The sequence below is a fragment of the Leptodactylus fuscus genome, unplaced genomic scaffold (assembly GCF_031893055.1).
Source record: "Leptodactylus fuscus isolate aLepFus1 unplaced genomic scaffold, aLepFus1.hap2 HAP2_SCAFFOLD_40, whole genome shotgun sequence".
Taxonomy (NCBI): Eukaryota; Metazoa; Chordata; class Amphibia; order Anura; family Leptodactylidae; genus Leptodactylus; species Leptodactylus fuscus.
Genome location: NW_027440423.1, coordinates 301,502 through 328,860, shown reverse-complemented (window position 1 = coordinate 328,860; position 27,359 = coordinate 301,502). Strand labels below are relative to the sequence as shown.

Below are 27,359 nucleotides of genomic sequence, written 5' to 3'. Positions count from 1 at the left end.
CTCCGGGCTACCTATAGATGATCCCGTACCTACAAGCTCTGAGCTACCTATAAATGACGCCGTACCTACAAGCTCTGATCTACCTCTAGATGACGCCGTACCTACAAGGTCTGAGCTACCTATAGATGATGCCGTACCTATAAGCTCTGATCTACCTCTAGATGACGCCGTACCTACAAGCTCTGAGCTACCTATAGATGATGCCGTACCTACAAGCTCTGAGCTACCTATAGATGATGCCGTACCTATAAGCTCTGATCTACCTCTAGATGACACCGTACCTACAAGCTCTGATCTACCTCTAGATGACACCGTACCTACAAGCTCTGAGCTACCTAAAGATGATGCCGTACCTACAAGCTCTGAGCTTCCTATAGATGACGCCGTACCTACAAGCTCCGGGCTACCTATAGATGATCCCGTACCTACAAGCTCTGAGCTACCTATAGATGATGCCGTACCTACAAGCTCTGATCTACCTCTAGATGACGCCGTACCTACAAGCTCCGAGCTCCCTATAGATGACGCCTTACCTACAAGCTCTGAGCTCCCTATAGATGACGCCGTACCTACAAGCTCTGAGATACCTCTAGATGACACCGTACCTAGAAGCTCTGAGCTACCTCTAGATGACACCGTACCTACAAGCTCTGAGCTACCTAAAGATGATGCCGTACCTACAAGCTCTGAGCTTCCTATAGATGACGCCGTACCTACAAGCTCCGGGCTACCTATAGATGATCCCGTACCTACAAGCTCTGAGCTACCTATAAATGACGCCGTACCTACAAGCTCTGAGCTACCTATAGATGATGCCGTACCTACAAGCTCTGAGCTACCTATAGATGATGCCGTACCTATAAGCTCTGATCTACCTCTAGATGACGCCGTACCTACAAGGTCTGAGCTACCTATAGATGATGCCGTACCTATAAGCTCTGATCTACCTCTAGATGACGCCGTACCTACAAGCTCTGAGCTACCTATAGATGATGCCGTACCTACAAGCTCTGAGCTACCTATAGATGATGCCGTACCTACAAGCTCTGAGCTACCTAAAGATGATGCCGTACCTACAAGCTCTGAGCTTCCTATAGATGACGCCATACCTACAAGCTCTGAGCTACCTATAGATGATGCCGTACCTACAAGCTCTGATCTACCTCTAGATGACACCGTACCTACAAGCTCTGATCTACCTCTAGATGACACCGTACCTACAAGCTCTGAGCTACCTATAGATGATCCCGTACCTACAAGCTCTGAGCTACCTATAGATGATGCCGTACCTACAAGCTCTGAGCTACCTATAGATGATGCCGTACCTATAAGCTCTGATCTACCTCTAGATGACGCCGTACCTACAAGCTCTGAGCTACCTATAGATGATGCCGTACCTACAAGCTCTGAGCTACCTATAGATGACGCCGTACCTACAAGCTCTGATCTACCTCTAGATGACGCCGTACCTATAAGCTCTGATCTACCTCTAGATGACGCCGTACCTACAAGCTCTGATCTACCTCTAGATGACGCCGTACCTACAAGCTCTGATCTACCTCTAGATGACGCCGTACCTACAAGCTCCGAGCTACCTCTAGATGACGCCGTACCTACAAGCTCTGAGCTCCCTATAGATGACGCCGTACCTACAAGCTCTGATCTACCTCTAGATGACGCCGTACCTACAAGCTCTGATCTACCTCTACATGACGCCGTACCTACAAGCTCTGATCTACCTCTAGATGACGCCGTACCTACAAGCTCTGATCTACCTCTAGATGACGCCGTACCTACAAGCTCTGATCTACCTCTAGATGACGCCGTACCTACAAGCTCTGAGCTACCTCTACATGACGCTGTACCTATAAGCTCTGATCTACCTCTAGATGATGCCATACCTACAAGCTCTGGGCTACCTCTAGATGATGCCGTACCTACAAGCTCCGGGCTACCTCTAGATGATGCCATACCTACAAGCTCCGGGCTACCTCTAGATGATGCCGTACCTACAAGCTCCGGGCTACCTCTAGATGATGCCGTACCTACAAGCTCCGAGCTACCTATAGATGACGCCATACCTACAAGCTCTGAGCTACCTATAGATGATGCCGTACCTACAAGCTCTGATCTACCTCTAGATGACGCCGTACCTACAAGCTCCGAGCTCCCTATAGATGACGCCGTACCTACAAGCTCTGAGCTCCCTATAGATGACGCCGTACCTACAAGCTCTGAGATACCTCTAGATGACGCCGTACCTACAAGCTCTGAGCTACCTAAAGATGATGCCGTACCTACAAGCTCTGAGCTTCCTATAGATGACGCCGTACCTACAAGCTCCGGGCTACCTATAGATGATCCCGTACCTACAAGCTCTGAGCTACCTATAAATGACGCCGTACCTACAAGCTCTGATCTACCTCTAGATGACGCCGTACCTACAAGGTCTGAGCTACCTATAGATGATGCCGTACCTATAAGCTCTGATCTACCTCTAGATGACGCCGTACCTACAAGCTCTGAGCTACCTATAGATGATGCCGTACCTACAAGCTCTGAGCTACCTATAGATGATGCCGTACCTATAAGCTCTGATCTACCTCTAGATGACACCGTACCTACAAGCTCTGAGCTACCTAAAGATGATGCCGTACCTACAAGCTCTGAGCTTCCTATAGATGACGCCGTACCTACAAGCTCCGGGCTACCTATAGATGATCCCGTACCTACAAGCTCTGAGCTACCTATAGATGATGCCGTACCTACAAGCTCTGATCTACCTCTAGATGACGCCGTACCTACAAGCTCCGAGCTCCCTATAGATGACGCCGTACCTACAAGCTCTGAGCTCCCTATAGATGACACCGTACCTACAAGCTCTGAGATACCTCTAGATGACACCGTACCTAGAAGCTCTGAGCTACCTCTAGATGACACCGTACCTACAAGCTCTGAGCTACCTAAAGATGATGCCGTACCTACAAGCTCTGAGCTTCCTATAGATGACGCCGTACCTACAAGCTCCGGGCTACCTATAGATGATCCCGTACCTACAAGCTCTGAGCTTCCTATAGATGACGCCGTACCTACAAGCTCTGAGCTACCTATAGATGATGCCGTACCTACAAGCTCTGAGCTACCTATAGATGATGCCGTACCTATAAGCTCTGATCTACCTCTAGATGACGCCGTACCTACAAGGTCTGAGCTACCTATAGATGATGCCGTACCTATAAGCTCTGATCTACCTCTAGATGACGCCGTACCTACAAGCTCAGAGCTACCTATAGATGATGCCGTACCTACAAGCTCTGAGCTACCTATAGATGATGCCGTACCTACAAGCTCTGATCTACCTCTAGATGACACCGTACCTACAAGCTCTGATCTACCTCTAGATGACGCCGTACCTACAAGCTCTGAGCTACCTAAAGATGATGCCGTACCTACAAGCTCTGAGCTTCCTATAGATGACGCCGTACCTACAAGCTCTGAGCTACCTATAGATGATCCCGTACCTACAAGCTCTGAGCTACCTCTAGATGACGCCGTACCTACAAAGCTCTGAGCTACCTCTACATGACACCGTACCTACAAGCTCTGAGCTCCCTATAGATGACGCCGTACCTACAAGCTCTGATCTACCTCTAGATGACGCCGTACCTACAAGCTCCGAGCTACCTCTAGATGACGCCGTACCTACAAGCTCTGAGCTCCCTATAGATGACGCCGTACCTACAAGCTCTGATCTACCTCTAGATGACGCCGTACCTACAAGCTCTGATCTACCTCTACATGACGCCGTACCTACAAGCTCTGATCTACCTCTAGATGACGCCGTACCTACAAGCTCTGATCTACCTCTAGATGACGCCGTACCTACAAGCTCTGATCTACCTCTAGATGACGCCGTACCTACAAGCTCTGATCTACCTCTACATGACGCCGTACCTACAAGCTCTGAGCTCCCTATAGATGACGCCGTACCTATAAGCTCTGATCTACCTCTAGATGACGCCGTACCTACAAGCTCCGAGCTACCTCTAGATGACGCCGTACCTACAAGCTCTGAGCTCCCTATAGATGACGCCGTACCTACAAGCTCTGATCTACCTCTAGATGACGCTGTACCTATAAGCTCTGATCTACCTCTAGATGATGCCATACCTACAAGCTCTGGGCTACCTCTAGATGATGCCGTACCTACAAGCTCCGGGCTACCTCTAGATGACGCCGTACCTACAAGCTCCGAGCTACCTCTAGATGATGCCATACCTACAAGCTCCGGGCTACCTCTAGATGATGCCGTACCTACAAGCTCCGGGCTACCTCTAGATGATGCCGTACCTACAAGCTTCGGGCTACCTCTAGATGATGCCATACCTACAAGCGCCGAGCTACCTCTAGATGACCCTGTACCTACAAGCTTTGAGCTACCTCTAGATGATGCCGTACCTACAAGCTCTGATCTACCTCTAGATGACGCCATACCTACAAGCTCTTAGCTACCTCTAGATGACGCCGTACCTACAAGCTCCGAGCTACCTATAGATGACGCCGTACCTACAAGCTCCGAGCTACCTATAGATGATGCCGTACCTACAAGCTCTGAGATACCTCTAGATGACACCGTACCTACAAGCTCTGAGCTACCTCTAGATGACACCGTACCTACAAGCTCTAAGCTACCTAAAGATGATGCCGTACCTACAAGCTCTGAGCTCCCTATAGATGACGCCGTACCTACAAGCTCCGGGCTACCTATAGATGATCCCGTACCTACCAGCTCTGAGCTACCTATAAATGACGCCGTACCTACAAGCTCTGAGCTACCTATAGATGATGCCGTACCTACAAGCTCTGAGCTACCTATAGATGATGCCGTACCTATAAGCTCTGATCTACCTCTAGATGACGCCGTACCTACAAGGTCTGAGCTACCTATAGATGATGCCGTACCTACAAGCTCCGAGCTCCCTATAGATGACGCCGTACCTACAAGCTCCGAGCTCCCTATAGATGACGCCGTACCTACAAGCTCTGATCTACCTCTAGATGACGCCGTAAAGCTCCGGACTACCTCTAGATGACGCCGTACCTACAAGGTCTGAGCTACCTATAGATGATGCCGTACCTACAAGCTCCGAGCTACCTCTAGATGATGCCCTACCTACAAGCTCTGATCTACCTCTAGATGACACCGTACCTACAAGCTCTGATCTACCTCTAGATGACGCCGTACCTACAAGCTCCGAGCTACCTCTAGATGACGCCGTACCTACAAGCTCTGAGCTCCCTATAGATGACGCCATACCTACAAGCTCTGATCTACCTCTAGATGACGCCGTACCTACAAGCTCCGGGCTACCTATAGATGACGCCGTACCTACAAGCCCGAGCTACCTCTAGATGACGCCGTACCTACAAGCTCTGATCTACCTCTACATGACGCCGTACCTACAAGCTCCGATCTACCTATAGATGACGCCGTACCTACAAGCTCTGATCTACCTCTAGATGACGCCGTACCTACAAGCTCTGGGCTACCTATAGATGACGCCGTACCTACAAGCCCGAGCTACCTCTAGATGACGCCGTACCTACAAGCTCTGATCTACCTCTACATGACGCCGTACCTACAAGCTCCGATCTACCTATAGATGACGCCGTACCTACAAGCTCTGATCTACCTATAGATGACGCCGTACCTACAAGCTCTGATCTACCTCTAGATGACGCCTTACCTACAAGCTCCGAGCTCCCTATAGATGACGCCGTACCTACAAGCTCTGAGCTCCCTATAGATGACGCCGTACCTACAAGCTCTGATCTACCTCTAGATGACGCCGTACCTACAAGCTCTGATCTACCTCTACATGACGCCGTACCTACAAGCTCTGATCTACCTCTAGATGACGCCGTACCTACAAGCTCTGATCTACCTCTACATGACGCCGTACCTACAAGCTCTGATCTACCTCTAGATGACGCCGTACCTACAAGCTCTGATCTACCTCTAGATGACGCCGTACCTACAAGCTCTGAGCTACCTCTAAATGACACCGTACCTACAAGCTCCGAGCTACCTCTAGATGACGCCGTACCTACAAGCTCTGAGCTCCCTATAGATGACGCCGTACCTACAAGCTCTGATCTACCTCTAGATGACGCCGTACCTACAAGCTCCGGGCTACCTCTAGATGACGCCGTACCTACAAGCTCTGATCTACCTCTACATGACGCCGTACCTACAAGCTCTGATCTACCTCTAGATGACGCCGTACCTACAAGCTCTGATCTACCTCTACATGACGCCGTACCTACAAGCTCTGATCTACCTCTAGATGACGCCGTACCTACAAGCTCTGATCTACCTCTAGATGACGCCGTACCTACAAGCTCTGAGCTACCTCTAGATGACGCCGTACCTACAAGGTCTGAGCTCCCTATAGATGACACCGTACCTACAAGCTCTGATCTACCTCTAGATGACGCCGTACCTACAAGCTCTGATCTACCTCTACATGACGCCGTACCTACAAGCTCTGATCTACCTCTAGATGACGCCGTACCTACAAGCTCCGAGCTACCTCTAGATGACGCCGTACCTACAAGCTCCGAGCTCCCTATAGATGACGCCGTACCTACAAGCTCTGATCTACCTCTAGATGACGCCGTACCTACAAGCTCTGAGCTACCTCTAGATGACACCGTACCTACAAGCTCCGAGCTACCTCTAGATGACGCCGTACCTACAAGCTCTGAGCTCCCTATAGATGACGCCGTACCTACAAGCTCTGATCTACCTCTAGATGACGCCGTACCTACAAGCTCTGATCTACCTCTACATGACGCCGTACCTACAAGCTCTGATCTACCTCTAGATGACGCCGTACCTACAAGCTCCGGACTACCTCTACATGACGCCGTACCTACAAGCTCCGAGCTACCTCTAGATGACGCCGTACCTACAAGCTCTGATCTACCTCTAGATGACGCCGTACCTACAAGCTCCGGACTACCTCTACATGACGCCGTACCTACAAGCTCCGAGCTACCTCTAGATGACGCCGTACCTACAAGCTCCGAGCTCCCTATAGATGACGCCGTACCTACAAGCTCCGAGCTACCTCTTTACCTCTCTCTCTAGTTTTTCCTTCGCCGTCTTCCCGGCCTTCTTCTCCTCTTTTTCCTTCGCACCAGGCGACTTCTTCTCGTCCTTGGCGCCGCCGACTCCCCTCTTTTCTTCTTTGACTACTTTCACTCGCTTTTGATCCATTTCTAGAAAGAAGATGAAATTTCAGGTTTCTATAAGTTCTGAGATGTCTGAAGTTCAGTCCCATCTGGTGAGACGGCCGAGGACAGTCAGATTATTCCAGACGTCTCACAAGGGGATAAATCCAAGTCACTTTTATTTTGTCATTTTTTTTTACATTTTTCATAAATGATTTGTGCAGGAGACGGAAGAAACGTCAGTAAGGAGCGCCTGTGTCTAAGAATGACTCCTGTCTGTACACAAGCATAATGAAGTCTATGGAGAGGGGAGGGGGAGAAGCAGACAGATGGGACGTCTACAGAAGACTCCGGATAACCCAGCTGTGATGTGAAAGAAGACTGTCTCTCTACAATGCAGATGTCTCTCTATAGTGCAGCTGTCTCTCTATAGTGCAGATGTCTCTCTATAGTGCAGATGTCTCTCTATAGTGTAGATGTCTCTCTATAGTGCAGCTGTCTCTCTATAGTGCAGCTGTCTCTCTATAGTGCAGATGTCTCTATAATGCAGATGTCTCTATAGTGCAGATGTCTCTATAGTGCAGATGTTTCTCTATAGTGCAGATGTCTCTCTATAGTGTAGATGTCTCTCTATAGTGTAGATGTCTCTCTATAGTACAGGTGTCTCTCTATAGTGCAGTTGTCTCTCTATAGTGCAGGTGTCTCTCTATAGTGCAGGTGTCTCTCTATAGTGTAGATGTCTCTCTATAGTGCAGATGTCTCTCTATAGTGTAGATGTCTCTATAGTGCAGATGTTTCTCTATAGTGCAGATGTTTCTCTATAGTGTAGATGTCTCTCTATAGTGTAGATGTCTCTCTATAGTACAGGTGTCTCTCTATAGTGCAGTTGTCTCTCTATAGTGCAGGTGTCTCTCTATAGTGCAGGTGTCTCTATAGTGCAGGTGTCTCTATATAGTGCAGATGTCTCTCTATAGTGCAGGTGTCTCTCTATAGTGTAGATGTCTCTCTATAGTACAGGTGTCTCTCTATAGTGCAGGTGTCTCTCTATAGTGCAGGTGTCTCTCTATAGTGCAGATGTCTCTCTATAGTGCAGGTGTCTCTCTATAGTGTAGATGTCTCTCTATAGTACAGGTGTCTCTCTATAGTGCAGGTGTCTCTCTATAGTGCAGGTGTCTCTCTATAGTGTAGATGTCTCTATATAGTGTAGATGTCTCTATAGTACAGATGTCTCTATAGTATAGATGTCTCTCTATAGTGTAGATGTCTCTCTATAGTGCAGCTGTCTATAGTGTAGATGTCTCTTTATAGTACAGATGTCTCTATAGTATAGATGTCTCTCTAAAGTACAGATGTCTGTCTATAGTGCAGATGTCTCTATAGTGCAGGTGTCTCTCTATAGTATAATGTCTCTCTATAGTATAATGTCTCTCTATAGTGCAGATGTCTCTATATAGTGTAGCGGTCTCTTTATATTACACCTGTTGGTGAGTTTGTAGATGGTGACTCGCTGAGAACAATCCCAGGTCCTCTGACAACCCTGCCTGTCCCATGAGTCACAATTGTCAGGCGCGGCCTTAATTGTTCACGTGAAGAGGATTAATATTTACTGATAAAATAACAGGAAAACAATTGACCTAGGAAGAAAATGGGAGCGGGAGTCTATACCGAGAGCCACGTGGAGACACATGTGAGAGCCACGAAATGCCCCGCCTCCCTGAATAAACCGGAGCGGGTGTATATAACATGAGACTCCTCCCCTACATCAGCCAATCACAGAGCAGGAATACACAGGAGCGGGTGTGTATAACATGAGACTCCTCCCCTACATCAGCCAATCACAGAGCAGGAATACACCGGAGCGGGTGTGTATAACATGAGACTCCTCCCCTACAACAACCAATCACAGAGCAGGAATACACCGGAGCGGGTGTGTATAACATGAGACTCCTCCCCTACATCAGCCAATCACAGAGCAGGAATACACCGGAGCGGGTGTGTATAACATGAGACTCCTCCCCTACATCAGCCAATCACAGAGCAGGAATACACCGGAGCGGGTGTGTATAACATGAGACTCCTCCCCTACATCAGCCAATCACAGAGCAGGAATACACCGGAGCGGGTGTGTATAACATGAGACTCCTCCCCTACATCAGCCAATCACAGAGCAGGAATACACCAGAGCGGGTGTGTATAACATGAGACTCCTCCCCTACATCAGCCAATCACAGAGCAGGAATACACCGGAGCGGGTGTGTATAACATGAGACTCCTCCCCTACATCAGCCAATCACAGAGCAGGAATACACCGGAGCGGGTGTGTATAACATGAGACTCCTCCCCTACATCAGCCAATCACAGAGCAGGAATACACCAGAGCGGGTGTGTATAACATGAGACTCCTCCCCTACATCAGCCAATCACAGAGCAGGAATACACCGGAGCGGGTGTGTATAACATGAGACTCCTCCCCGACATCATCCAATCACAGAGCAGGAATACACCGGAGCGGGTGTGTATAACATGAGACTCCTCCCCGACAACAACCAATCACAGAGCAGGAATACACCGGAGCGGGTGTGTATAACATGAGACTCCTCCCCTACATCAGCCAATCACAGAGCAGGAATACACCGGAGCGGGTGTGTATAACATGAGACTCCTCCCCGACATCATCCAATCACAGAGCAGGAATACACCGGAGCGGGTGTGTATAACATGAGACTCCTCCCCGACAACAACCAATCACAGAGCAGGAATACACCGGTGCGGGTGTGTATAACATGAGACTCCTCCCCGACATCATCCAATCACAGAGCAGGAATACACCGGAGCGGGTGTGTATAACATGAGACTCCTCCCCGACAACAACCAATCACAGAGCAGGAATACACCGGTGCGGGTGTGTATAACATGAGACTCCTCCCCTACATCATCCAATCACAGAGCAGGAATACACCGGAGCGGGTGTGTATAACATGAGACTCCTCCCCTACATCAGCCAATCACAGAGCAGGAATACACCGGAGCGGGTGTGTATAACATGAGACTCCTCCCCTACATCAGCCAATCACAGAGCAGGAATACACCGGAGCGGGTGTGTATAACATGAGACTCCTCCCCGACATCAGCCAATCACAGAGCAGGAATACACCGGAGCGGGTGTGTATAACATGAGACTCCTCCCCGGCAACAACCAATCACAGAGCAGGAATACACCGGAGCGGGTGTGTATAACATGAGACTCCTCCCCTACATCAGCCAATCACAGAGCAGGAATACACCGGAGCGGGTGTGTATAACATGAGACTCCTCCCCGACATCATCCAATCACAGAGCAGGAATACACCGGAGCGGGTGTGTATAACATGAGACTCCTCCCTGACAACAACCAATCACAGAGCAGGAATACACCGGAGCGGGTGTGTATAACATGAGACTCCTCCCCTACATCAGCCAATCACAGAGCAGGAATACACCGGAGCGGGTGTGTATAACATGAGACTCCTCCCCGACATCATCCAATCACAGAGCAGGAATACACCGGAGCGGGTGTGTATAACATGAGACTCCTCCCCTACATCAGCCAATCACAGAGCAGGAATACACCGGAGCGGGTGTGTATAACATGAGACTCCTCCCCGACATCAGCCAATCACAGAGCAGGAATACACCGGAGCGGGTGTGTATAACATGAGACTCCTCCCCGGCAACAACCAATCACAGAGCAGGAATACACCGGAGCGGGTGTGTATAACATGAGACTCCTCCCCTACATCAGCCAATCACAGAGCAGGAATACACCGGAGCGGGTGTGTATAACATGAGACTCCTCCCCGACATCATCCAATCACAGAGCAGGAATACACCGGAGCGGGTGTGTATAACATGAGACTCCTCCCTGACAACAACCAATCACAGAGCAGGAATACACCGGAGCGGGTGTGTATAACATGAGACTCCTCCCCTACATCAGCCAATCACAGAGCAGGAATACACCGGAGCGGGTGTGTATAACATGAGACTCCTCCCCGACATCATCCAATCACAGAGCAGGAATACACCGGAGCGGGTGTGTATAACATGAGACTCCTCCCCTACATCATCCAATCACAGAGCAGGAATACACCGGAGCGGGTGTGTATAACATGAGACTCCTCCCCTACATCAGCCAATCACAGAGCAGGAATACACCGGAGCGGGTGTGTATAACATGAGACTCCTCCCCTACATCAGCCAATCACAGAGCAGGAATACACCGGAGCGGGTGTGTATAACATGAGACTCCTCCCCGACATCAGCCAATCACAGAGCAGGAATACACCGGAGCGGGTGTGTATAACATGAGACTCCTCCCCGACATCATCCAATCACAGAGCAGGAATACACCGGAGCGGGTGTGTATAACATGAGACTCCTCCCCTACATCAGCCAATCACAGAGCAGGAATACACCGGAGCGGGTGTGTATAACATGAGACTCCTCCCCTACATCAGCCAATCACAGAGCAGGAATACACCGGAGCGGGTGTGTATAACATGAGACTCCTCCCCTACATCATCCAATCACAGAGCAGGAATACACCGGAGCGGGTGTGTATAACATGAGACTCCTCCCCGGCAACAACCAATCACAGAGCAGGAATACACCGGAGCGGGTGTGTATAACATGAGACTCCTCCCCGACATCAGCCAATCACATATATATTGTACACGTGTATAGTGTGATATTGGTGTAGTCTAGCTGTGTAGTATACATGTATATACCAACCAGCACATGTAGGATCAGAATAAATCTCTGCCACAGTAACATAAGGGTTAATCATTAACAAACACAGAACTGATGGATCTGAGCCCAAGAGCGCGGCCACGGAAACCGCGGACACCAAGGTCATAAATATATCAATAAAAGGAAGGATATACATATACAATACAGTATACATAGACTAGATCACTGTATATTATATAGAGTGTATTACAGTATATAATATAGAACATAGGACAGTATATAATATAGGACATAGGGCGGTATATAATATAGGCCATAGGACAGTATATAATATAGGACATAGGGCAGTATATAATATAGGACAGTATATAATATAGGACATAGGACAGTATATAATATAGGACATAGGGCAGTATATAATATAGGACAGTATATAATATAGGACATAGGACAGTATATAATATAGGGCATAGGACAATATATAATATAGGACCTAGGACAGTATATAATATAGGACAGTATATAATATAGGACCTAGGACAGTATATAATATAGGACATAGGACAGTATATAATATAGGACCTAGGACAGTATATAATATAGAACATAGGACAGTATATAATACAGAACATAGGACAGTATATAATATAGAACATAGGACAGTATATAATACAGAACATAGGACAGTATATAATATAGGACATAGGGCGGTATATAATATAGGACAGTATATAATATAGGACCTAGGACAGTATATAATATAGGACATAGGACAGTATATAATATAGGACATAGGACAGTATATAATATAGGACATAGGACAGTATATAATATAGGACCTAGGACAGTATATAATATAGGACATAGGACAGTATATAATATAGGACATAGGACAGTGTATAATATAGGCCATAGGACAGTATATAATATAGGACATAGGACAGTATATAATATAGGACAGTATATAATATAGGACCTAGGACAGTATATAATATAGGACATAGGACAGTATATAATATAGGACATAGGACAGTGTATAATATTGGACATAGGACAGTATATAATATATCGCAAAGGACAGTATATAATATAGGACATTGGACAGTATATAATATAGGACATAGGACAGTATATAATATTGGACATAGGACAGTATATATCACATAGGACAGTATATAATAAGGAACATAGGACAGTATATAATATAGGACATAGGACAGTATATAATATAGGACCTAGGACAGTATATAATATAGAACAGTATATAATATAGGACATAGGACAGTATATAATACAGGACATAGGACAGTACATAATATAGGACATAGGACAGTATATAATATGGAACATAGGACAGTATATAATATGGAACATAGGACAGTATATAATATAGGACATAGGACAGTATATAATATAGGACATATGACAGTATATAATATGGAACATAGCACAGTATATAATATAGAACATAGGACAGTATATAATTTAGGACATAGGACAGTATATAATATATCACATAGGACAGTATATAATTTAGGACATAGGACAGTATATAATACAGGACATAGGACAGTATATAATATATCACATAGGACAGTATATAATATGGAACATAGGACAGTATATAATATAGGACATAGGACAGTATATAATATGGAACATAGGACAGTATATAATATAGGACATAGGGCAGTATATAATATAGAACATAGGACAGTATATAATATAGAACATAGGACAGTATATAATATAGAACATAGGACAGTATATAATTTAGGACATAGGACAGTATATAATATATCACATAGGACAGTATATAATTTAGGACATAGGACAGTATATAATATAGGACATAGAACAGTATATAATATAGAACATTGGACAGTATATAATATAGGACATAGGACAGTATATAATATGGAACATAGGACAGTATATAATATAGGACAAAGGACAGTATATAATATGGAACATAGGACAGTATATAATATGGAACATAGGACAGTATATAATATGGAACATAGGACAGTATATAATTTAGGACATAGGACAGTATATAATATAGGACATATGACAGTATATAATATGGAACATAGGACAGTTTATAATATAGAACATAGGACAGTATATAATTTAGGACATAGGACAGTATATAATATATCACATAGGACAGTATATAATTTAGGACATAGGACAGTATATAATACAGGACATAGGACAGTATATAATATATCACATAGGACAGTATATAATATAGGACCTAGGACAGTATATAATACAGGACATAGGACAGTATATAATATGGAACATAGGACAGTATATAATATAGGACATAGGGCAGTATATAATATAGAACATAGGACAGTATATAATATAGAACATAGGACAGTATATAATTTAGGACATAGGACAGTATATAATATATCACATAGGACAGTATATAATATAGGACATAGGACAGTATATAATACGGAACATAGGACAGTATATAATATAGGACATAGGACAGTATATAATATAGAACATAGGGCACTATATTATATAGAACATAGAACAGTATATAATATAGAACATAGGACAGTATATAATATAGAACATTGGACAGTATATAATATAGGACATAAGACAGTATATAATATGGAACATAGGACAGTATATAATATAGGACATAGGACAGTATATAATATAGATCATAGGACAGTATATAATATAGAACATAGGACAGTATATAATTTAGGAAATAGGACAGTATATAATATATCACATAGGACAGTATATAATTTAGGACATAGGACAGTATATAATATAGAACATAGGACAGTATATAATATAGGACAGTATATAATATAGGACATAGGACAATATATAATATAGGACATAGGACAGAATATAATATATTACATAGGACAGTATATAATATAGAACATAGGACAGTATATAATATAGGACATAGGACAGTATATAATATAGGACATAGGACAGTGTATAATATAGGACAGTATATAATATAGGACATAGGACAGTATATAATATAGGACATAGGACAGAATATAATATAGGACAGTATATATTACATAGGACAGTATATAATACAGAACATAAGACAGTATATAATATAGGACATAGGACAGTATATAATATATTACATAGGACAGTATATAATATAGAACATAGGACAGTATATAATATAGGACATAGGACAGTATATAATATAGGACATAGGATAGTATATAATATAGGACATAGGACAGTATATAATATAGGACAGTATGTAATATATTACATAAGACAGTATATAATATAGAACATAGGACAGTATATAATATAGGACATAGGGCAGTATATAATATAGGACATAGGACAGTATATAATATAGGACAGTATATAATATATTATATAGGACAGTGTATAATATAGGACATAGGACAGTGTATAATATAGGACATAGGACAGTATATAATATAGGACATAGGACAGTATATAATATAGGACATAGGACAGTGTATAATATAGGACAGTATATAATATAGGACAGTATATAATATAGAACATAGGACAGTATATAATATAGGACATAGGACAGTATATAATATAAGACATAGGACAGTATATAATATAGAACATAGGACAGTATATAATATATGACATAGGACAGTATATAATATAGGACAGTATATAATATAGGACAGTGTATAATATAGGACATAGGACAGTATATAATATAGGACATAGGACAGTATATAATATATGACAGTATATGATAGAGGACATAGGACAGTATATAATATAGGACATAGGACAGTATGTAATATAGGACATAGGACAGTATGTAATATAGGACATAGGTCAGTATATAATATAGGACATAGGACAGTATATAATATAGGACATAGGACAGTATATAATATAGGACAGTATATAATATAGGACATAGGACAGTATATAATATATCACATAGGACAGTATATAATATAGGACATAGGACAGTATATAATATAGGACATAGGACAGTATATAATATAGGACATAGGACAGTACATAATATAGGACATAGGACAGTATATAATATAGGACAGTATATAATATAGGACATAGGACAGTATATAATATCACAAAGGACAGTATATAATATAGGACATTGGACAGTATATAATATAGGACATAGGACAGTATATAATATTGGACATAGGACAGTATATATCACATAGGACAGTATATAATAAGGAACATAGGACAGTATATAATATAGGACATAGGGCAGTATATAATATAGGACATAGGACAGTATATAATATATTATATAGGACAGTGTATAATATAGGACATAGGACAGTGTATAATATAGGACATAGGACAGTATATAATATAGGACATAGGACAGTATATAATATATTATATAGGACAGTGTATAATATAGGACATAGGACAGTGTATAATATAGGACATAGGACAGTATATAATATAGGACATAGGACAGTATATAATATAGGACATAGGACAGTATATAATATAGGACATAGGACAGTATATAATATAGGACATAGGACAGTATATAATATAGGACATAGGACAGTGTATAATATAGGACAGTATATAATATAGGACAGTATATAATATAGAACATAGGACAGTATATAATATAGGACATAGGACAGTATATAATATAAGACATAGGACAGTATATAATATAGAACATAGGACAGTATATAATATATGACATAGGACAGTATATAATATAGGACAGTATATAATATAGAACATAGGACAGTATATAATATAGGACAGTGTATAATATAGGACATAGGACAGTATATAATATAGGACATAGGACAGTATATAATATAGGACAGTGTATAATATAGGACATAGGACAGTGTATAATATAGGACAGTATATAATATAGGACATAGGACAGTATATAATATAGGACAGTATGTAATATAGGACATCGGACAGTATGTAATATAGGACATAGGTCAGTATATAATATAGGACATAGGACAGTATATAATATAGGACATAGGACAGTATATAATATAGGACAGTATATAATATAGGACATAGGACAGTATATAATATATCACATAGGACAGTATATAATATAGGACAGTATATAATATAGGACATAGGACAGTATATAATATAGGACATAGGACAGTATATAATATAGGACATAGGACAGTATATAATATAGGACATAGGACAGTATATAATATAGGACAGTATATAATATAGGACATAGGACAGTATATAATATAGGACAGTATATAATGTAGGACATAGGTCAGTATATAATATAGGACATAGGACAGTATATAATATATCACATAGGACAGTATATAAGACATAGGACAGTATATAATATAGGACATAGGACAGTATATAATATAGGACATAGGACAGTATATAATATAGGACAGTATGTAATATAGGACATAGGACAGTATATAATATAGGACATAGGTCAGTATATAACAGGGGTAGCTGAGCTCGTCCAGTATTTACGGTATTTTCGTACAAAAAAACAAACAAGAAAAACTAAGAAAAAATATTAGGCCATAAAGATGTGACTGGAGAGGGCGGCGGCCCCCGCACTGATCAGCTCTATGCCCTGTGTAATGAAGTCATTGACCCCGCCCACTGCCACCAATCACATGTTTATGCTAAGGACAGGCCATAAATGAAAAAAAACAACAAACAAAACAATTGTGGACAATCCCTTTAAGACCTCACCCCTGCTTGGTGTATGTCGGGGGTTGTGAACAGCAGTGAGTCCAGAGCTATCTAATGTGTACACAGTCTTAAGCTCAGTTCATACGGGGGTTTTTTGGACCGTATTTGACGCCTCAGTATCCGGGCCAAAAAATGGCTAGCCGCGACTGGATGGCGGTGCAGTACATACCGCTATAGGCCTAAATGAATGGGCCTCGTCGGGAGGGAGCGTCGCACCGTGGACGCTGCGGCGGCATCAAGATAGAGCAGCTCGCTTCTTTTTTCCGCGAGTGGCAAAAACCTGAGGTGGATTCCACATCAAAATTTGGTCCAAAACCCCCCATGTGAACTCAGCTTTAGATTTCCTGCCACAGTGACTGTCTTACACCCGCGGCCACTATCCCCAGTCAGAGTGCGGGCGATGGCCACCGGGTCACAGGACCAGTGACAGATATGTAAGACTGGCCGGGAACCCCCCCGTGAGGCAGCAGCGGAGGCGCAGTGGGGGTTATCGGGGGTCTTAGGCTTCCTCTTCTATTTTAGCCTCATTTTGTCCCATCCTGGACAACCCCTTTAATAACTCTGCCCCCCCCCCCCCCATGGTCGCCCCCACACCCTCTGACCTCTGACTTACCTCAGGTGTCACTGACCCACTACATAAAATATAGGGGAAAAATTCCCTTGTGGCGCCCCCCTAGTAACATGAAACGTCCTCGCAGACCGGGACACGGAACATCTGATCTGCCTGGAGTGGCGAGTGCGGCGCGCGGTAACAGATGACACCATACTCGCCGCCTTATGTCCGGCCCTCCCTTACAGGGAGGTTCACAGGGGTGGGGGGTTGGGTCAGGGGTGGGCCCACAAGGGGACTGTGGTAGGGGGGCAGCGGCAGGGGCATTTGTGTGTGCTGAACCGGCGGGGGCCGTTGTCGCGCACCGTGGAGGAGGGTCGGTGAGGGCAGCAGTGAGAGCGCCTGCGGGGGAAGGGGCCAGATGCGTTGAGGGGGGTGGGCCCACGGGTGCGCAGGGAGTGAGGGGGCTGCGGAGGAAGTCGTGGGTAACACTAGTGTAGAAATAAATCCTAAAACTGTCTTCTAGTAAAATAGGAGTTACCCTTTATATGGCGTCACTGAGCCCTATGGCCACCTACCTGCCTCATCAATGGTAAACTCCGCCGTCATCTCCTTGTCCGGCATCCCCAGGACACATCGCAGCTCCGCAGAGCGCTCTACAAGCTCGTCTATGGCCGCGCGCCAAAGCTGCAACCTGAGGGCGGAGACATCAGGAGGAGGGGAATAAGTAATGGCCGAGTGTCACTAGGTGGGCAGGCGCCAGCGGCCGCACGGACAGAGCTACGAGATCCTCACCCCGCCTCATGCAGCAAGTTTAGGGGGGCCTCCGCCTCCGGCTCATTCAGATCTCCGATAATATTGTTCAGTCGCCGTAAGAAAGACTCTCGAGCTTCAACATCGGGAATAAAAGCAGCAGCCTGAAATATGGACGTAAGCGAGAGAGGTGAGACATGTGCCCCCTACTGGAGAGAGGAGACATGTGCCCCCTACTGGAGAGAGAGGAGACATGTGCCCCCTACTGGAGAGAGAGGAGACATGTGCCCCCTACTGGAGAGAGAGGAGACATGTGCCCCCTACTGGAGAGAGAGGAGACATGTGCCCCCTACTGGAGAGAGAGGAGACATGTGCCCCCTACTGGAGAGAGGAGACATGTGCCCCCTACTGGAGAGAGAGGAGACATGTGCCCCCTACTGGAGAGAGAGGAGACATGTGCCCCCTACTGGAGAGAGAGGAGACATGTGCCCCCTACTGGAGAGAGAGGAGACATGTGCCCCCTACTGGAGAGAGAGGAGACATGTGCCCCCTACTGGAGAGAGAGGAGACATGTGCCCCCTACTGGAGAGAGAGGAGACATGTGCCCCCTACTGGAGAGAGGAGACATGTGCCCCCTACTGGAGAGAGGAGACATGTGCCCCCTACTGGAGAGAGAGGAGACATGTGCCCCCTACTGGAGAGAGAGGAGACATGTGCCCCCTACTGGAGAGAGGAGACATGTGCCCCCTACTGGAGAGAGGAGACATGTGCCCCCTACTGGAGAGAGGAGACATGTGCCCCCTACTGGAGAGAGAGGAGACATGTGCCCCCTACTGGAGAGAGGAGACATGTGCCCCCTACTGGAGAGAGGAGACATGTGCCCCCTACTGGAGAGAGGAGACATGTGCCCCCTACTGGAGAGAGGAGACATGTGCCCCCTACTGGAGAGAGGAGACATGTGCCCCCTACTGGAGAGGAGACATGTGCCCCCTACTGGAGAGAGGAGACATGTGCCCCCTACTGGAGAGGTGAGACATGTGCCCCCTACTGGAGAGAAGAGACATGTGCCCCCTACTGGAGAGAGGAGACATGTGCCCCCTACTGGAGAGAGAGGAGACATGTGCCCCCTACTGGAGAGAGGAGACATGTGCCCCCTACTGGAGAGAGGAGACATGTGCCCCCTACTGGAGAGAGGAGACATGTGCCCCCTACTGGAGAGAGGAGACATGTGCCCCCTACTGGAGAGAGGAGACATGTGCCCCCTACTGGAGAGAGGAGACATGTGCCCCCTACTGGAGAGGAGACATGTGCCCCCTACTGGAGAGAGAGGAGACATGTGCCCCCTACTGGAGAGAGGAGACATGTGCCCCCTACTGGAGAGAGAGGAGACATGTGCCCCCTACTGGAGAGAGGAGACATGTGCCCCCTACTGGAGAGAGGAGACATGTGCCCCCTACTGGAGAGAGAGGAGACATGTGCCCCCTACTGGAGAGAGGAGACATGTGCCCCCTACTGGAGAGAGGAGACATGTGCCCCCTACTGGAGAGAGGAGACATGTGCCCCCTACTGGAGAGGTGAGACATGTGCCCCCTACTGGAGAGAGGAGACATGTGCCCCCTACTGGAGAGGTGAGACATGTGCCCCCTACTGGAGAGAAGAGACATGTGCCCCCTACTGGAGAGAGGAGACATGTGCCCCCTACTGGAGAGAGGAGACATGTGCCCCCTACTGGAGAGAGAGGAGACATGTGCCCCCTACTGGAGAGAGGAGACATGTGCCCCCTACTGGAGAGAGGTGAGACATGTGCCCCCTACTGGAGAGAGAGGAGACATGTGCCCCCTACTGGAGAGAGGAGACATGTGCCCCCTACTGGAGAGAGAGGAGACATGTGCCCCCTACTGGAGAGAGGAGACATGTGCCCCCTACTGGAGAGAAGAGACATGTGCCCCCTACTGGAGAGAGGAGACATGTGCCCCCTACTGGAGAGAGGAGACATGTGCCCCCTACTGGAGAGAAGAGACATGTGCCCCCTACTGGAGAGAGGAGACATGTGCCCCCTACTGGAGAGAGAGGAGACATGTGCCCCCTACTGGAGAGAGGAGACATGTGCCCCCTACTGGAGAGAGGAGACATGTGCCCCCTACTGGAGAGAGAGGAGACATGTGCCCCCTACTGGAGAGGAGACATGTGCCCCCTACTGGAGAGAGGAGACATGTGCCCCCTACTGGAGAGAGGAGACATGTGCCCCCTACTGGAGAGAGGAGACATGTGCCCCCTACTGGAGAGAGGTGAGACATGTGCCCCCTACTGGAGAGAGAGGAGACATGTGCCCCCTACTGGAGAGAGGAGACATGTGCCCCCTACTGGAGAGAGAGGAGACATGTGCCCCCTACTGGAGAGAGGAGACATGTGCCCCCTACTGGAGAGAGGAGACATGTGCCCCCTACTGGAGAGGTGAGACATGTGCCCCCTACTGGAGAGAAGAGACATGTGCCCCCTACTGGAGAGAGGAGACATGTGCCCCCTACTGGAGAGAAGAGACATGTGCCCCCTACTGGAGAGAGGAGACATGTGCCCCCTACTGGAGAGAGAGGAGACATGTGCCCCCTACTGGAGAGAGGAGACATGTGCCCCCTACTGGAGAGAGGTGAGACATGTGCCCCCTACTGGAGAGAGGAGACATGTGCCCCCTACTGGAGAGAGAGGAGACATGTGCCCCCTACTGGAGAGGAGACATGTGCCCCCTACTGGAGAGAGAGGAGACATGTGCCCCCTACTGGAGAGAGGTGAGACATGTGCCCCCTACTGGAGAGGAGACATGTGCCCCCTACTGGAGAGAAGAGACATGTGCCCCCTACTGGAGAGAGAGGAGACATGTGCCCCCTACTGGAGAGAGAGGAGACATGTGCCCCCTACTGGAGAGGAGACATGTGCCCCCTACTGGAGAGAAGAGACATGTGCCCCCTACTGGAGAGAGAGGAGACATGTGCCCCCTACTGGAGAGAGAGGAGACATGTGCCCCCTACTGGAGAGAGAGGAGACATGTGCCCCCTACTGGAGAGAGGAGACATGTGCCCCCTACTGGAGAGAGAGGAGACATGTGCCCCCTACTGGAGAGAGAGGAGACATGTGCCCCCTACTGGAGAGAGGAGACATGTGCCCCCTACTGGAGAGAGGAGACATGTGCCCCCTACTGGAGAGGAGAGACATGTGCCCCCTACTGGAGAGAAGAGACATGTGCCCCCTACTGGAGAGAGGAGACATGTGCCCCCTACTGGAGAGAGGAGACATGTGCCCCCTACTGGAGAGAGAGGAGACATGTGCCCCCTACTGGAGAGAGGAGACATGTGCCCCCTACTGGAGAGAGGAGACATGTGCCCCCTACTGGAGAGGAGACATGTGCCCCCTACTGGAGAGGAGACATGTGCCCCCTACTGGAGAGAAGAGACATGTGCCCCCTACTGGAGAGAGAGGAGACATGTGCCCCCTACTGGAGAGGAGACATGTGCCCCCTACTGGAGAGAAGAGACATGTGCCCCCTACTGGAGAGAGAGGAGACATGTGCCCCCTACTGGAGAGAGAGGAGACATGTGCCCCCTACTGGAGAGAGAGGAGACATGTGCCCCCTACTGGAGAGAGAGGAGACATGTGCCCCCTACTGGAGAGAGGAGATATGTGCCCCCTACTGGAGAGATGTATATGGAGGTGCGGTATATAGACCAGGTGATGTATATGGAGGTGCGGTATAAGAAGCAGAGGAGTCTACAAGAAGCAGCAGAGGGGTCTAGAAGAAGCAGCAGAGGGGTCTAGAAGAAGCAGCAGATGGGTCTAGGAGAAGCAGAGGCGTCTGGAAGCAGCAGAGGAGTCTAGAAGCAGCAGTGGGGGGGGGGGGGTCTACAAGAAGAAGCAGAGGGGTATAGAAGCAGCAGAGGAGTCTAGAAGAAGCAGAGGGGTATAGAAGCAGCAGAGGAGTCTAGAAGCAGCAGAGGAGTCTACAAGAAGCAGCAGAGGGGTCTAGAAGAAGCAGCAGACGGGTCTAGAAGAAGCAGCAGAGGGGTCTAGAAGCAGCAGAGGGGTCTAGAAGCAGCAGAGGGGTCTAGAAGAAGCAGCAGAGGGGTCTAGGAGAAGCAGAGGGGTCTAGAAGCAGCAGGGGGGGGGGGCTACAAGAAGAAGCAGAGGAGTCTAGAAGAAGCAGAGGGGTATAGAAGAAGCAGCAGAGGGGTCTAGAAGCAGCAGAGGGGTATAGAAGAAGCAGCAGAGGGGTCTAGAAGCAGCAGAGGGGTCTAGAAGAAGCAGGGGGTCTAGAAGCAGCAGAGGGGTCTAGAAGAAGCAGCAGAGGGGTCTAGAAGAAGCAGAGGGGTATAGAAGAAGCAGCAGAGGGGTCTAGAAGAAGCAGCAGAGGGGTCTAGAAGCAGCAGAGGGGTCTAGAAGAAGCAGCAGAGGGGTCTAGAAGCAGCAGAGGGGTCTAGAAGAAGCAGAGGGGTCTAGTAGAAGCAGCAGAGGGGTCTAGAAGCAGCAGCAGAGGGGTCTAGAAGAAGCAGCAGAGGGGTCTAGAAGCAGCAGAGGGGTCTAGGAGAAGCAGAGGGGTCTAGAAGAAGCAGCAGAGGGGTCTAGAAGCAGCAGAGGAGTCTGGAAGCAGCAGTGGGGGGGTCTACAAGAAGAAGCAGAGGAGTCTAGAAGAAGCAGAGGGGTCTAGAAGAAGCAGCAGAGGGGTCTAGAAGCAGCAGCAGAGGGGTCTAGAAGAAGCAGCAGAGGGGTCTAGAAGCAGCAGAGGGGTCTAGAAGAAGCAGGGGGTGTAGAAGCAGCAGAGGGGGTCTAGAAGAAGCAGAGGGGGTCTAGAAGAAGCAGAGGGGTCTACAAGCAGCAGAGGGGTCTAGAAGCTGCAGAGGAGTCTAGAAGCAGCAGAGGAGTCTACAAGAAGTAGCAGAGGGGTCTACAAGAAGCAGCAGAGGGGTCTAGAAGCAGCAGAGGGGTCTAGAAGCTGCAGAGGAGTCTAGAAGCAGCAGAGGAGTCTACAAGAAGCAGCAGAGGGGTCTACAAGAAGCAGCAGAGGGGTCTACAAGAAGCAGCAGAGGGGTCTACAAGAAGCAGCAGAGGGGTCTACAAGAAGCAGCAGAGGGGTCTACAAGAAGCAGCAGGGGGGTCTAGAAGAAGCAGCAGGGGGGTCTAGAAGCAGCAGAGGAGTGTAGAAGCAGCAGAGGAGTCTACAAGAAGCAGCAGAGGGGTCTAGAAGAAGCAGAGGAGTCTAGGAGAAGCAGCAGAGGGGTCTAGAAGCAGCAGGGGGGTCTACAAGAAGAAGCAGAGGGGGTCTAGAAGCAGCAGAGGGGTATAGAAGAAGCAGCAGAGGGGTCTAGAAGCAGCAGAGGGGTCTAGAAGCAGCAGAGGGGTCTAGAAGCAGCAGAGGGGGTCTAGAAGAAGCAGAGGGGGTCTAGAAGAAGCAGCAGAGGTGTCACGGGATGGTTAGTCTATACTATAGGCAATGTGTAATATATATTTCATGTGGAATGTATTCTCTAACCTGTTATATACATCAGTGTGTAGTTGGCTGATTCGGGTCTAGTGTGTTAGCACATTGTATGCAAATACCTCTAACTAGTGAGGACCAGTGAGGACAATGGGTGGAGATAATCTGATCCGTGTCTCCAAGAAGATGTTGGATGGTGCATTGTCCATAGTAGACAGGGAGTCTGCTCTCCTTGGTATAGGTGAGGGGGGAAGGATCTGTGACTCAGCCCTTCCCACCCACAGATATAGGTGTAACAGTCTTAGTATATAGATGTAGCTGGAGTTAGTATGAGTTAGCCGGCCTGTGCACAGCTCTGCAGAGAGCCAGGATTTAGTTACAGGACCAAGGAGCCAAAGCTATCATTGGATTGTGACTTCTGTGGACTTATTGTTATTACGGTTGATGTGACCGCCGCCGGCTACTAACTTTGTGGATTACAATAAATTGCTGTTGTCTCCCGACCTCTTGCGTCCGTGTTGATTCAAAAGACCATCCGGAGGAAGACGTATACCTTTGCTCCGTGACAAGAGGTATCTACAAGAAGCAGCAGAGGGGTCTAGAAGCTGCAGAGGAGTCTAGAAGCAGCAGAGGGGTCTAGAAGCTGCAGAGGAGTCTAGAAGAAGCAGCAGAGGAATCTAGAAGAAGTAGCAGAGGGGTCTACAAGAAGCAGCAGAGGGGTCTAGAAGAAGCAGCAGGGGGGTCTAGAAGAAGCAGCAGAGGGGTCTAGGAGAAGCAGAGGGGTCTAGAAGAAGCAGCAGAGGGGTCTAGAAGAAGCAGAGGGGTCTAGAAGCAGCAGAGGAGTCTACAAGAAGCAGCAGAGGGGTCTAGAAGAAGCAGCAGGGGGGTCTAGAAGAAGCAGCAGAGGGGTCTAGGAGAAGCAGAGGGGTCTAGAAGAAGCAGCAGAGGGGTCTAGAAGAAGCAGAGGGGTCTAGAAGTAGCAGAGGAGTCTACAAGAAGCAGCAGAGGGGTCTAGAAGCAGCAGAGGGGTCTAGAAGAAGCAGAGGGGTCTAGGAGAAGCAGAGGGGTATAGAAAAAGCAGCAGAGGGGTCTAGAAGAAGCAGCAGAGGGGTCTAGAAGAAGCAGCAGAGGGGTCTAGAAGCAGCAGAGGAGTCTAGAAGCAGCAGGGGGGGTCTACAAGAAGAAGCAGAGGAGTCTAGAAGAAGCAGAGGGGTATAGAAGAAGCAGCAGAGGAGTCTAGAAGAAGCAGAGGGGTATAGAAGAAGCAGCAGAGGAGTCTAGAAGCAGCAGAGGGGTCTAGAAGCAGCAGAGGGGTCTAGGAGAAGCAGAGGGGTATAGAAGAAGCAGCAGAGGGGTCTAGAAGCAGCAGAGGGGTCTAGAAGAAGCAGCAGAGGGGTCTAGAAGAAGCAGGGGGTCTAGAAGCAGCAGAGGGGTCTAGAAGCAGCAGAGGGGTCTAGAAGCAGCAGAGGGGTCTAGAAGAAGCAGGGGGGTCTAGAAGCAGCAGAGGGGTCTACAAGAAGCAGGGGGTCTAGAAGAAGCAGCAGAGGGGTCTAGAAGAAGCAGCAGAGGGGTCTAGAAGAAGCAGCAGAGGGGTCTAGAAGCAGCAGATGGGTCTAGAAGAAGCAGCAGAGGGGTCTAGAAGCAGCAGAGGGGTCTAGAAGCAGCAGAGGGGTCTAGAAGAAGCAGCAGAGGGGTCTAGAAGCAGCAGAGGGGTCTAGGAGAAGCAGAGGGGTCTAGAAGAAGCAGCAGAGGGGTCTATAAGAAGCAGCAGAGGGGTCTAGAAGAAGCAGCAGGGGGGTCTAGAAGAAGCAGCAGAGGGGTCTAGGAGAAGCAGAGGGGTCTAGAAGAAGCAGCAGAGGGGTCTAGAAGAAGCAGAGGGGTCTAGAAGCAGCAGAGGAGTCTACAAGAAGCAGCAGAGGGGTCTAGAAGCAGCAGAGGGGTCTAGAAGAAGCAGAGGGGTCTAGGAGAAGCAGAGGGGTATAGAAAAAGCAGCAGAGGGGTCTAGAAGAAGCAGCAGAGGGGTCTAGAAGAAGCAGCAGAGGGGTCTAGAAGCAGCAGAGGAGTCTAGAAGCAGCAGGGGGGGTCTACAAGAAGAAGCAGAGGAGTCTAGAAGAAGCAGAGGGGTATAGAAGAAGCAGCAGAGGAGTCTAGAAGAAGCAGAGGGGTATAGAAGAAGCAGCAGAGGAGTCTAGAAGCAGCAGAGGGGTCTAGAAGCAGCAGAGGGGTCTAGGAGAAGCAGAGGGGTATAGAAGAAGCAGCAGAGGGGTCTAGAAGCAGCAGGGGGTCTAGAAGCAGCAGAGGGGTCTAGAAGAAGCAGCAGAGGGGTCTAGAAGAAGCAGGGGGTCTAGAAGCAGCAGAGGGGTCTAGAAGCAGCAGAGGGGTCTAGAAGCAGCAGAGGGGTCTAGAAGAAGCAGGGGGGTCTAGAAGCAGCAGAGGGGTCTACAAGAAGCAGGGGGTCTAGAAGAAGCAGCAGAGGGGTCTAGAAGAAGCAGCAGAGGGGTCTAGAAGAAGCAGCAGAGGGGTCTAGAAGCAGCAGATGGGTCTAGAAGAAGCAGCAGAGGGGTCTAGAAGCAGCAGAGGGGTCTAGAAGAAGCAGCAGAGGGGTCTAGAAGAAGCAGCAGAGGGGTCTAGAAGAAGCAGCAGAGGGGTCTAGAAGCAGCAGAGGGGTCTAGAAGAAGCAGCAGAGGGGTCTAGAAGAAGCAGGGGGTCTAGAAGCAGCAGAGGGGTCTAGAAGCAGCAGAGGGGTCTAGAAGCAGCAGAGGGGTCTAGAAGCAGCAGAGGGGTATAGAAGAAGCAGCAGAGGGGTCTAGAAGAAGCAGGGGGTCTAGAAGAAGCAGCAGAGGGGTCTAGAAGAAGCAGCAGAGGGGTCTAGAAGCAACAAAGGGGTCTAGAAGA

At 47.6% G+C, this 27,359-nt stretch overlaps 1 protein-coding gene across 1 annotated transcript in view; it reads right to left on the bottom strand.

Moving 5' to 3' along the window:
* The window catches only part of MYCBPAP (MYCBP associated protein), a 107,279-nt gene that overhangs the window by 20,583 nt on the left and 59,337 nt on the right, over positions 1–27,359 (bottom strand). The window contains exons 15-17 of the mRNA XM_075261798.1: positions 19,043–19,164; positions 18,826–18,941; positions 7,142–7,284 (exon numbers count right to left, since the gene is read on the bottom strand). Of these exons, the coding sequence (XP_075117899.1) occupies positions 7,142–7,284; positions 18,826–18,941; positions 19,043–19,164 (381 nt within the window). The remainder of the gene's footprint in view (positions 1–7,141; positions 7,285–18,825; positions 18,942–19,042; positions 19,165–27,359) is intronic.